The sequence below is a fragment of the Schistocerca piceifrons genome, chromosome 1 (genome assembly GCF_021461385.2).
Source record: "Schistocerca piceifrons isolate TAMUIC-IGC-003096 chromosome 1, iqSchPice1.1, whole genome shotgun sequence".
Lineage (NCBI taxonomy): Eukaryota > Metazoa > Arthropoda > Insecta > Orthoptera > Acrididae > Schistocerca > Schistocerca piceifrons.
In genome coordinates, this window is record NC_060138.1 from 1,076,641,460 (window position 1) to 1,076,655,743 (window position 14,284).

Below are 14,284 nucleotides of genomic sequence, written 5' to 3' on the forward strand. Positions count from 1 at the left end.
GGCGATTGTTGCGCAAACACTGTTTCCACGTACACGTACACCGTAGTTACTCTACCACGCAAACATCTGGGGCTACACTCGTCTGGTGTGAGACGTTCCCAAGGGGGGGGGGGGGGGAGGGGGGCGAGGGAGCGGAATGGGGGGTCCACTGGCGATCGAACCGCACAGTAACCCTGGGGTCGGTGTGGGGCGGCGGTTGGGTGAGAAGACTGCTGTAGACTGTTGTGGGGTTGTGAACCATTGAGGACTACGGCGGAAACGAAGCCTCTCCGTCGTTTCTAGGTCCCCAGTTTAATACAATACAACATGCCAGACAGCGTAAAAACTTATTCACCATCTACAAAACTGTCTTATTGAAGCGTCTTCATGTATTAAACGTTGTTGCTATACTGAAGGAATAGTGTATAGCTCTATGTTCATATCTGTGCCACAATTATGATCTAGTACAATTTCAGAGAGGACTATGATGTGGCTTTAAACTATTGTTTTATTCATGACTGTCGCTTTTCGATTGTTTTCTAATAACGGAATTTCTTAGATGAAGAAAGTTTTGCAATATTAATGTTAATAAGAATGACCGACCACAACTGTACTGAAATTATGTTTTTCTAAGGGACACGATTTCGTCAGTGAACATCATCAGGTAACACAGAAAATTCGCCAAAAGCGTTTGCAACTAATTACTAATGAACCAGTAAACCCCCGATTCTTTCAAGTGCCGCACTCTCATGTATAAAACAGCTTCAAACGTCTGATTAATTTACAAATGAGTAAATCAGTTAAATATTTGACAGTAAGCATGTAATCGAGAAAAAATTTAGAAAAGATCTGAAACTATGCTTAAAGTTTGCTGTAAGTTGCGAAGTGCTCTCATTATCAAACACTGAATGCATATAGTCTGTATAATTTGAGCTCCAATTTAAGTGAAAGCTAATTTCTCACGCATCTCAATGTTTATTACGTCTTATCTACTGACCTATGTGTCGTAAAATGCTATGTTTCTGGACTGTCTCCATACAGAGTTAGCAGCAAAGAAGTAATATAACATCATGCTGCACCCTGAAGTTTTACTGCTTGAACAGTGAAAATGTAGTAAGCGAAGACCTTTTTTTCCTTTAATAATTTTGTGGGGTTTTCCAGCGAGTAAAAGTTTTGAAATTATGTTTAAAGTTTGTTGGAAGTCTATAAGTGTTGTCATTCTGAAACACTGGATGAATATTATCTGGGTAATTTGCGCGCCATGGGTTATGATGCTTCAAGACAGTTTTAAAGGTAATACTTGTTTTACTGCGTTAAACCGTTAGCATAACCTTTACATGAGCAGATCATAACACCATTTTAAATTTTTAAATTTGGTACAAAATACTGAAGTTCAAATTTATGTTGCCCCTGAAAGCCGGTGGATTGCTCCCTGCAACTGGAATCGTGCAATTGGACCGAACCATGAACCGAATTAGCTTTTTAGTAATTCAGATTAGTTACGAAGACTATTGCTGACTTTCAGTACCACTTGATGATGTTCATTAAACGAAAATGGCTGTGATATAATTAACGTACCTTAAATATTGCTGTGATGTTTCGTATTAACACTGAGAATGATCAAGATCATACCATGCAATGTGCTACGCAGTATTTTTCTGCGTTCCCTCACTGCCGGAAAACACTTGCTGTTGTAATATACATCTACGTTGTTGAGGAAACTAAGTAAACGTAACTACATCCTATTTGCATTATAATCAAAACAGTGAAATGGAAGCGTGCAGCACAGAATAACATACACGTAAAGTATTTTATCTTTTTGTTTTCTTTCGGTTTAATCACAAAATTGTTTCATAATGAATAGATAACATGTAATTATACTCAACTGTGGCGAACGATAACCATTAATCTGTGTCCGTGAGTTATTTAAATAATTCTAGTTTTTCAGACGTTCATGCGACATAATATTTACAACCATTAGATTCAATTAATGCGCTCATTTTCTTTAGTTGATTTTCTTTGCTTATTTTTTGCATTCCGTTTGCTTTTCACGCTTTTTTTACAGTACGCTGTACGATATTTCTTTTGGAAATGCACCACAAAAATAGCGTCAAAGAGTTTCGCATTATCACATGATCGGAATTAACAGAGCTGTTACAATTCATAGTATTCCGGATTTATACATTTATTGAATGACAAACTTTACAGTACTGACAGCAAAAACTGATACGATGTTAACAAATGAACTACTGCGTATAAGCATTTCTCGTAATGTATTATGGATATTGTTTTATGACATATTCTACATATTTAAGGATCGTCTCGCTATGGATCTATGCAACAAAAAGTTCGTCTAACCAATGTAATGCTTCGAAAGTTCATTTCATTGGGAGAATCGCCACTTTACGGAGAGGAACCTTGTCAGCACAGCGAATCACCCACCGAATTGGCGTACGCCGTAGTTCGACGTTCTCCAAAGATTCAGTCCTTTTATGAGGCACGAAACATCGGAGATCTGCCTCTTATTGATTTCCCGCTGCCAACTACATCAGCTGATGACCTCTATCTAAAAGATATAGGCTCGTACATAGCCTGAAGAAAATGCAACTGTGTCTTTCACTGCTTCTTCGGGGGAGAGTAGTTGGCTGTGTCGACTCCAGATAGTGCGAAAACCTCTCCACACGTTCTGTTTGGCGAATAGGTGTCCACTATGAGCAACAGTACGAACACCCCTCAGCACCGTGGTGCTGGAAGAAGAGGGTTGGCAAGTGAACGCTTGGAATGGAAACTGGGTCAGTGGACTTGGTTGCAGGATTTGTCTTACATCAGATGGTCGTCGTTGAAGAGTATGGAGGCGGATCTATGCGCGTTTCGGACATGCAGTCCCGCTGGCTTATCAAGGAGAGACCAGTCGTGTTTTGCACTGTTATGATGAACGAACATGAAACACATATCACTGCCATAGAAGGTAATTCAAGAGCTACGCAGTATCTCTAGCAACAATAGAAGAAATTTTCAGATACCAATCTGCGAAAATTGAAGGAATGTATGTTAATGGAAAACGCCTGAATTATATTCGTTTTATGATGACATTGTATTTTCTGGTTATATATAAATATATATATGAAACTGATGAATTTAGAGGAGCAATTTCTGAATGGGGCCTACAATAAGACTAAAGTATAGTGTAATCAATACATATCAAAGAAAACTGTAAGCCATATTACTAATTAAGTCATAGAACGAGTGAGTAAGTTGTATTTAAAACCAGAATTGCGGGAATCTTATATCAGTTGTAGGCGACCCTATGGGATTGGTCTACTATATGGAAACATTTGTTAAAATTTCACACATCTCCAATTTTTTCTGTGATACTTTGTGGCAATATTTTGATTTCTGACTTTAAAATAAGATAATTATCCTACAAATCCCTTTTGTTTCATTTGACCTTAAGTGACATATATTCCGCACATGACTTTAAAATAAGATAATTATCCTACAAATCCCTTTTGTTTCATTTGACCTTAAGTGACATATATTCCGCACATTGCAATATTTTGGTTACGAAATTTCTCATAACATTTCATTATCTATTAAATCAAGAACTGTTATAATTTTTTAAAGCACACTCAATTTTTCATGAAAAACAGTCACATGGAGAAAATATAAACTCTTTTTATTTTGGCAATGTGGAATATGCCATAGTTTCTACAAAGCTCTATTTAACAATTTTCTACTATAATACACAATTATTTTAATTTCATAAATTTCACTAATCTCAAGAGGCATGTTTTCGTTATAACTGTTCACTCATGGACGCAGAAAACTATGTACAAATGCCAATCCGACCAATTGTCTGTTCTGGAAGAAACTAGAACTTGTTGCTGTAATATATCATTTGTCATACATGCCAAAAGATATTTAGTCTTTGTTATGGTCTCGACTCGTACAGTCTTAGTCTGGATGTTGAGCTGTAAGTTAGTTTTTATGCTGCGGACAGAATGTGCGTCAAGTATCACTTATTTATGTTGGAAACAGTAATTGGTATTTAAAATGCACTCGGAATATTTTACCAACTTATTGACTGATGGCAGTGATCAGTATGAATGCGTGTATGTTCGAAAGAAACTCTCTTTAGCGACTGCAGAAAACTGATGCCTAAATTTGTTTTGTCTACCTGGGTGGCAAGTAAAAGAAAGTGCGATAAAATGTGAATAAGTTTCTCGACTAATGTTCAACAAACATGGACTTTAACATCAGCCCCTACACAAGAGGGAGTTGAAGCCAGAAATGCATCCACGAAATAAAATGAGTGTTAAATTTTTTGCTCAGTATCTCATCCAATTCAGAAAAGTATTTTAACGTTGCTGTCTCTCATACTACGTAACTATGCATTTACACAGCTACATGACTAGCTGAAAAAATGCAATTATTTCGCATCAAGTTTCGTAACAATGGCTTTTAAATGGGCTTACGGAACAGTAATGTTAGTACCTGAAGACTACAGTGCTCAGAAAAGTCTACTTGGTACATGAAAAGAGACCAGTTACCATTCTGATGGTAAGGTGCCTGTTCAAACTTAATTTATAATTTCTGTTAGGCAATAATATTGCCACTGAGTGTTTCCATATTTAGCAACTGTATTTATTTCTCCTAATGCTTTGTTATTATAAGTTGTTTTATGATTTTTCTAATTTACACGATTGTTGATGGCTTTGAGCATAACTTCTTCTGCAGTCTGAATAATGTCTTTTTCAAGCTGTTCCCAACATATAGGTATTCTTACTTCTGTACGGTAAACTATTTGGTTTGGTATTGGTTCTTTTTTCTAAATATTCACCTAATCTTGAGTTTGGTTGGTTGGTCGATTTGGGGGAATCGAAGTCATCGGTCCCATCGCATTAGGGAAGGATGGGGAGGAAGTCGGCCGTGCTCTTTCACAGGAACAATTCCGTCATTTGCCTGAAGCGATTTAGGGAAATCACGGAAAACCTAAATCAGGATGGCCGGACGCAGGTTTTGAACTGTCGTCCTCCCGAATACGAGGCCAATGTGCTAACCACTGCGCCACCTCGATCGGTGTCTTGAATTTGACGATAGGTAAGTAATGGTCTGAATCAAAACTGCAATAAATCATTGTGATATAAAATGTCAACACCTGAGCATCATAAACTGAGAGAGTTATAGAAAGATTTACACTTTGCCTCTTGAGACCTTTTTATTTAAGTTGTATCAATGGTGGTTACGTTGGTTCCCAAACCCTGATTACAAACATGTACAAGGTGAATTTGTTTATATGAAATAACAAATAACTCACCTATAAGTGACGCTTTCAGTAACAACAAATATAAGTCATTGACTGCATTTTGCTATCAAACTGATATGTCGATACGAATGTACTAGAAAAATTGTCCCTGTAAAAGCTAAATTCCTTCGGAGAGTCCTAAGCCTTCCAGCGATTTATCAAACTCACTCAACAGCGGAATTTATCGGTCCAAAAGTTGGAGCATGTGTGAAGATAGTGCAATGAGATTTCGATGTATGAAGCCATTCGTAGGAGATTCGAACCGCTCGAAGGCTAAAATACTTTCCAGGTGTTTTGGGACGTTAATTGGTCTAAGGACTTGTTATACAGAATAGTTTACGAATGAAAAAAATATAGTATATGCTGATGGATACTGAATCTAAATCTAAAATACATATGCCGTGAATCTGAAAACGTGACAAAAATCAAGAAACCTGGTGAACATCCAAACCAAATGAATAAATTTATTGTTTCATTGCAACTATAGTCGATACTGATTTATCAAGCAGTATAGCTCATTAATGTCAAATAAATGGGAAACATTGAAAAATATTTATAAACATACTGTATTAAAGAAAAAGGTCTGACAGAAAGCAGTTACTTAGAAGTAGAAATGTTAAAAATACAAGACTTCCAAAAGTATAGAGAGCAAGGTAACAGGAGTGAAATGGTTTGAAGAAATAAAAATGTACACTTTGAAATCATGAAAGAATATTGGTTAAAAGTAAACAAATAGTGGGGTGGTACTGAAATTAATATGCTGTCCTTCGAGGTCTCTAAAGGACGAAAATAACGATATGTACGTTAGTATCCATCCGCCCACTTCACGGGTGCTAAATGATTGTCACTGCGTTCCCATCATCCACTTCCATAGAAAGTCAAAAGTATTTTTTCGATTCGTTCTTATCAGTGCTTTCTGAAAATAAAAAGGAAATATTAATCTAAGATCTACAACTTTTCGTGGACAACCTATTATCCTTCTTGTACGTATATTCTTTTTAATTATTTATTCTTTTCTTGGTCTCAAGTGAGGAATCAATCTACTAGTGACTCTTGGTTGCCTTTTTCTCTGCAAGTGAATTTCGTTATCTACTGTGGCCTTTAGGGGAGATTATAGGGTGGCACTGGGACCGAGTCGAAAAATTTTAAAGCAACCGTTCCAGTTTTGAAGACTAAATCGCTGATAGTCCTATACTTTTCGTTTTTGATGATAACTTACTGTCCAGCACAATCACAACTACTTCAGTACGCAATTACTGGCCATCTTCCGGCCATGAGAGGATAGGATGGCCCACCGAGGTTACGGCGGAAGTGTCAATGTTTCTGATTGATGTCATTGACAATGTTGTTTCCACAGCAATGGGAAAGGACTACAGTACCCTGCTTATGACCTGAAGTCGGCCAATACTTTCGTATTGAAATTGTTACGATTGTGTCGGACAACAAATTATTTTCGAAACATGCCATCACTGGTGTCTCTTAGTACGACTGCAACGACTGTTTTTCAGTTTTTATCTTATTACTTAAGTAAGTTTCCAGAATTTTATAACTATGGTATAAGCTAAATTAATGAGTACTAGTAAAGGTACAACATATAAAGAGTGATCAGAAAGTTTTCGTTCGGAGGCACACTAACCCGTTCTCTGTACGTCGGTGATTATAAACCCACGTCAGAGTCACACTGGGTTTCATATACGCTGCAGCTATGCCGTCAAATGGGTACTTTTTAATCGCCCCTTAATCAAGAAACAAGCGTGAAACATATACAAACAGAAATAAAAATTTAAAATGTACTACACGCACGTTTAAGTGATCCACAGCGTCAACAACTGTAACTGCATTTCAGTTGTAGCACATATTCACATCCAGCGATACGTCATTATGAGCTAGTAATTCTCCCGACTTCCATTAGACTGTTTATTTGGCATAATTTCTGTAATTGTCAAATAATACGTCTTTCTTTCGCAGGTTCCTGCTTGCTGATCATGGGCTCCGAGAGGTCTTTGCTGACGATGTTGATAAGTGGTATAGTCCTGCTCCAAGGTAATTAATTCATACCACTGATTACATTATATAGACTAGGTTTTTTTTTAAGTTGGATGTTTCGTCAGTTCTTTCTGTTTCGTGAAACATTAAATCAAACACATAGACAAGTGATACGGTAGTTACGTGCCTTCTGCAGAGGGTACCACAGGGCAAGATAGTGTAATGGTTGAACAATGGACTCGTTTTCGCGAGTATGGCACTTCAAATCCCCTTGAGGGCATCCACATTCAGGTTTTCAGTCATTTCCCTAATGCAAACGGTTTCTTTGCAAGAGCACGGTCGATTATCTGAGCTTCTGAACCGTCTCGAATGACGTCGTAATCGACGGGATGTTAGACACTATTCTTCTTCTCTTCCTTCGTCCATAAAGCACGGCCAATGGACCATCTAATTTACCCTGAATTGCGATTTATATTATGTAAACTTATTAAAAATTAAGAACTTTGACGTTTATAGGGATCTCCTGGGAATGTAGTTACAATAGGGAAACTACACTTTCTGGACAGTCTTAAGAAGGTAAACTTTCCGCGCCAAGACTCGGTTAATTAGTGCACATTCGGCAGTATACGCCGTATGAAATAATTATGAAGTTGTATATTTTTTACAATGTTCGGTAAACCTGTCTAACAGGAGTGCGCTAGTCGACTTTGACCCTCAGAAATCTGAAGAGTGCTAGAAAACTATATCTGCAACTGTCAAGTAGCAGTGTTCCTAGACTTATAAAAGGGTACCGTTCGGTCGACTGAGAAGTCATAGAAATCTGAGTGGACGTGGAAACAACGGAAATAATCAAATAGACGTTAACGAGAACTCTTTTTAAGGTAAAATATATGGAGTAGGTCTCCAAGGAGTTTAACATTAAATTAGGTGTCAGGCGGCGTGATGCACTGTCTCTGCTTCCCTTCAGTTGTGTTTTGGATATCATCCATGGACAGGAAAAAGCACTAGACAGCAAATTGCTTCTAAACGAGGTGCGCTTTGGAGGATCCAAAAGTGATATGAACATTAGCTGACTTGCATTCGATGATCATTCCGCGGTCCTCCCTGCCGAGCAGATATATATTCTAAAACAATAATAAGAAAAAGATAGGCTTCAGTTTTTCTTTCAGAAAAAATTACAAGCATCAAAGCACCATACGAAGGCACAGTGAGACAGAAATAATTGACTGCTTTAAATATTTTGGTGAAGTAGTACAACTGAAAACTGCGATAGAAATTCCAACAATACTTTGCGATAAAAGATGTCCAGCACTTTTTGTAGAACACACTCTCTGTACAAGAGAGAAAGGCGAGCTAAACTAAGGCAGCGAGACACTGCAGTTAAAGTAGTGTTTTTACATGCTAGTGAATGGCTCCGAATGACAGGAATGTGAAGACTAAGGCAAGTCAAGTAATTCAACACAAACATCTACCGCGAGGTAATGGATCCAGAGACCGTGAATGGACAGCAGAGGTTACAAGAAAGGAAAGATATACGGATAATGAAAGATTAATCGAGCCTATGAGGAAAAGAAGACTAACATTTACGGACATCTGTTTAGGTGGATGAAGAAAGGCTAATATAAGAAATTTTCAATGTACTTGACCCAAGATTTCGGACAAATGGTTCGAAGATTTGAGAAGTGATCTTGAACGGTATGAATTGAATCGAGGTGACAGCTCATGTTGGCGAAAGTAAAGTCAGTGACTGACAACTTTAGAAATTTGTATGGGCAACAGAAACTAAATAGCGTATGGAAAGAACAAAAAAGACTGCCAGAGAAAGAATTGTATGGTTTTGGGCTGCAAAGAAGGCTTTCAGTATTGCGTAGTCGGTACCTATCTTAGTCTTGCCGGTTATCGAATTGCTAGGGTTCTGGAGGTATGTGGCAGCAAATATCTAAGCACGGATCACGTAATTCCCGTAGATTACAGTAGGTGGTTCATTGGCGCGGAGTAGCCAACATGACATTGTCCCAGATGTGCTCCCTTACCTTCAGATCAGGTGAATTCGTTGACCAGGACATCAACACGATTTCACTACCATGCGCCACAAACCACTGTAGTATGAATCTGCCCATATGAAACGGATTGTTATCCTGTTGGAAAATGCCGTCGATATCGCAGAAGATACCAAGCACGAAGGCATGCAGGTAGTTCGTAATGACGTCCACAGTTGTCATGGTGATTTCGGTTACTATATCAGGTCCAATTGAGGGAAAGGTAAACATGCCCCACAGCAAATGCCCTCACCGGTCTGAGTTAGTGTCGTGGTCATCTGTCGAGCCGCCGCTCGCCAGGATAACGTGGTGTAATAAGAAACGTAATCGTGCCTGCACCAGCCTGTACTCTGCCGTCAGATCAGTCACGGGTCGCCGGGTATCCCAGTTTACAGAGCAGGCAAGCTCCGACCTCCACATTCTATAATGAGGCATGGTCGTCAAACAGCTAGTTTCCTACTCGTGATTTTACCGTACTTCAACACCTTTCCACAGATGCTCACGCCAGTAGAACTCTAATATCGACCAGATCCGCCGTTTCGGAGACTAATTTCCTTGGCGCTGAGGCATAAGAATCAGCCGTCAAAGTCGATCAGCAAATTTCCCCATTTGCGGCCCTTAACACATTGACTGCCGTGATGAAATTTGGGCCATGCGTTGCTATACCACATTGAAATAACGAATATTACTTCTGAAGCCAAATTGATTTTTTTGAACCAGATGTCTTCTTTTGAACGTGTAGAATTAAGTTACGTGATAAAATGTCAATTTATGACTGATCTGGACTAATTACAGGTGTGAACCATATATGGCTCACGTGGCCCAATAACAACATTTTAACACAATTATAATCTGTGGTCACATGAACCACATGTGGCCCACAAGATTTAAAACCACATAGGTATAACAAATCGTTTTTCAAGAAATGATTCAGACACTTAGTTTAATTTATTATATTAGCAACATATAATATTGTTTACAATCTTTTACTTGGTCTGACAAAGTTCAAGAATAAAGATTTTAGAATATTCTACTTCTTCAACACAGCATTGTCAATGTCAATAAAACACTCGTTGCACATAAAATTGTCACATTTATTGCATTTAGTACACACCCTCTTCACTTTCTTAGTAGCATCGTTTCTTTCTTCTGTTCTTCGTAGGCTTTTATAACAGCCCGAACATCATCTTTGACAGCTCTGCTTTGGTCCCTCTAGTGTCACAAGGCGATGGCTGTTATCTTCGTGGAACGGTTGTAGTGCTGCTCGTGGTTGTGGATCTCTGGCATTCAATAGCAGTAGAGTCAAGCGCCCCCTGAAAGAAATTTTTTGTATGTGAGACTCTGGTCCTTTGTTTGCCAAGTTGTACAGCACTTGAACATTTACAAACATGATCCAAAAAGGATTTAAAAAACGATCTTTCTGTGCAATTTAACGGTACGCCGAAGTTAGGAATCACTATGGCTACCAATTGTAAAAATATTGAGTGCTACGAACATGAGAGCGTTCAGTGGAGCCACCAATTTTAAGCCCATAGTTGAAACGCATTATCTATGAGCCCTATGGGGCTCACGAGGCCTCTAAACACAACTCTGCATGTGAGCCAGTTATGGCTCACTCGGCCCACAGTACAATGTAGGCCTATACGTGAACGAAATATGGCTCACGTGGCGTCACAACACGTGTAACTGTGAGCCACCATTGGCTCAGGTGGCAGTCAATGTGTTGAGCCGTCGGCACACGGACCGTGCATCCGTACGTTGAGCGTGCCGAGTTTCTGACTTCACAGCGTGGAATAGCACGTTGGGAATTCTTTCCGAACGTGCAGAGCAATATCTAGCACGTCAGATATTCTGAACGTTGACCAGTGAGATGCCAGAACGCCACCTACGTCACGTGCACGCCATTTCCCTTCGGTGCAGAGTTTGCAAATTGGGGAGCTCGAAAACTCCCGTTAATTGTGATGTGATTGCCGTAAGTTTTGTGACAACAGTGCATCCCAATTTAAGTTATACAATATAGCACTGAAGATGGTCACTCAGTGACAGAAAATCGATTTTGCAATAGTAAAAAATATACGACCAATGCTGTCTCTTTTTTCAAGTATACCTGTTACCTGGTCGTAGTGCACAAGACAACATGGAGTCGCCAATTAATAATTGTATGATTAGTTGTAACAAAAAAAAATAAAAAAAGAGAGACAAGAAACGTCATATTCGTGGTAAAAGAATTATTGTAACTTGCATATTATGAGAATCGGCCATTTGAAATCAACAGCATGATTAGCGTCGATCAAAAATGCGTTGTTCTTGATACAATTTGTTATAATTAAGTTTCAATTATTAATATAGCTACAGTCAGATCTTTCAGGGAATGGTAACAAGCTAGATACACTCTAGCAGAATACTATATGTCGGTAGTGTACTGCGTAACTTTACTGTTTCGTAGCGAGCATTTGAAGAGTACGTGGTTCGTGCTCGACTTATCTCAATTTTTTTCTTCTAACCTTCGCTTCTTAATATGTTCTGATTAGTTTGATATTGGGTTCTGATTAGTTTGATATAAGTATATTCTATAATATTCCATGTAATGAAAATGCAAGGGCTCTCTTTTTGAGGAGTGAGTTTGTTCGATTGGCTTAATCTACAGGGCACCTTGCACAACTTGCAGTAAGATATTTTGCCATGTTTTTCTTTTAAGTCTTGTAATCCACATGTAGAGATTCTGCTGCTGAGTAGGAACAGTGATCAAATAAGAATGGCCTTAGGGTTTTACTGAAAAGTGAGAATGGCTCTGATCACTATGGGACTTAACTTCTGAGGTCATCAGTCCACTTGAACTTAGAACTACTTAAACCTAACTAACCTAAGGGCATCACACACAGCCATGCCCGAGGCAGGATTCGAACCTGCGACTGTTTCAGACTGTAGTGCCTAGAACCGCTCGGCCACCACGGCCGGCAGTGAGAATGATGAAATAATTTTTATCTGATGTGGAGAACTATGGTAAATTTGTATCGCACTGTTTGTAATGGAAATTTTATAAGCCGATGTCCTAACTGACTGGACGTGGTATTTCCCTTCTTGTCTTATAATATTTTCGCCGATATTTAAGCTTTTGTTTACGTCTACAGTAGACAGAACAACCTAACTAGCATATGGACAAGGGAGAAAACAGGTTTTAATAGAGCTAATATGGGAATTTTACGCCAGTCCATTTCGTACACAGTGTTATTTACGACCAGATGCAGACGACAACTGCCGCTGGAGCGCGTTGTGATCACGCATACCACGATGGGGCCCACGTAGCGTGTGCACAAGTGGCGCCGTTTCTGAGCGCTCAGCAGCACTTTGAACTCGACACGCTGAACGTTGACATTCGACAGTACGTTCTGTGTCCTTCATCCTCATTTTCATCATCATTGACTCGCAAGTCGCCGATGTGGCGTCAACTAAAGAGGGCTTGCAATACGGCGGCCGAACTCCCCCGCATGGGGCCTTCCGGCCAACAATGCCACTAGATTGATTCTGCCTATTTGCTTTGCTTACGTCTTTGGTAGCCCACAACAACACCAGGCGATATTCAGTCTCTTAGTGTACAGCGAACACACCCTCTACCTTACCTTCATTGACCTTGAAAAGGCTTTCGACTCTGTCAATCGAAAGTCATGTGGGATACTCTTGCAAAATATGGCATTCCATCAAAGGTTATTAACATCATCAAGGAAATGTATGAAGACTATGAATGCTAAGTATTACATAATGGAGAACTAACAGAGCCTTTCCAAGTTAATTCGGGAGTACGATAAGGGTGTATTCTTTCGCCAACACTATTTCATTTGGTGTTGGACCATGTGATGAAGAGAGTGATGGGGGGACGGCAGAGAGGTGTGCAATGGGGGATGCGCGATAGGCTTGAAGATCTAGATTTCGCAGACGACATTTGCTTAATGGCACCACAACGATATCGAGACATCGAAGAGAAACTGACCAGGTTACAGAAAGAGGCGGAAGTTGCAGGCCACAAGATAAATGTTCGCAAAACTAAAGAAATGCGGATAAATTCGACCACCTCGAATAGGCCGGCCATTAATGGAGAGGACGTAGAACAGGTCCAGTCTTTCCTCTATCTCGGAAGTATAGTCACGACTACAGGAGGCGCTGAGGAGGACGTTCGTAGTCGCATCCGCAAAGCAAATGGTGCATTTGTACAACTGTACTCTGTCTGGAAAAATAGGAACATCTCAAAGAAGACCAAACTCCGGCTTTTCAATAGCAATGTAAGGCTGTTCTGTTGTATGGTTGCGAAACATGGAAGGTGACTAACCACATCAAAAACCAGCTCCAAGTTTTTATCAATCGCTGTCTCCGGCGTATTTTAAATGTGAGGTGGCCAGATATAATGACAAATGAAGATCTTTGGATGGAGACAAATCAGCAACCAGTCAATACAGAAAACAAAGAAAAGAAATGGAACTGGATTGGGCATACTTTGAGGAAACCAGATGATGCTATTGAAAGGATGGCTTTGGATTGGTACCCTCAAGAAGGTAGAAAACGTGATCGTCCCAAACAGACGTGGAAAAGGACAATCGAGAGAGAAGCTGCATAAGATGGGAACATATGGAGTGAAGAGACTTCCTAGAAATCGTACCAGGTGGAGGAATTTCGTCACTGCCCTATGTTCCAGAGGGAACGACAGGAACTAAGTAAGTAAGTAAGTAAGGCATTACAGCGGTCATACCGTTTTGGCTCATCAGTGTATGCTATTTGACCAAAAGTATCTGGACACCTATTAGTTGACTTTAAAATGGGACGTGTCCACTCTTCGTCTTTATGACGGCCTGAATTCTGCTGGGAACAATTTCAACGAGGTTCCTGAACGTCTGTGGAGGAATGAGAGCCCATTCTTCCTCAGTAGCAGAGACCGGTGTAGGTAATGATGTCCGACGCTGGGGTCAGCAGTGTAGTCGACTTT

General features: G+C 39.6%; 1 protein-coding gene across 1 annotated transcript in view; it reads left to right on the forward strand.

The window, feature by feature from the left end:
• Positions 1-14,284, forward strand: part of LOC124802441 — a 96,044-nt gene that overhangs the window by 10,482 nt on the left and 71,278 nt on the right. The window contains exon 2 of the mRNA XM_047263228.1: positions 7,253-7,327. Coding sequence (XP_047119184.1) covers positions 7,270-7,327 — 58 coding nt within the window. The 5' untranslated portion in view covers positions 7,253-7,269. The remainder of the gene's footprint in view (positions 1-7,252; positions 7,328-14,284) is intronic.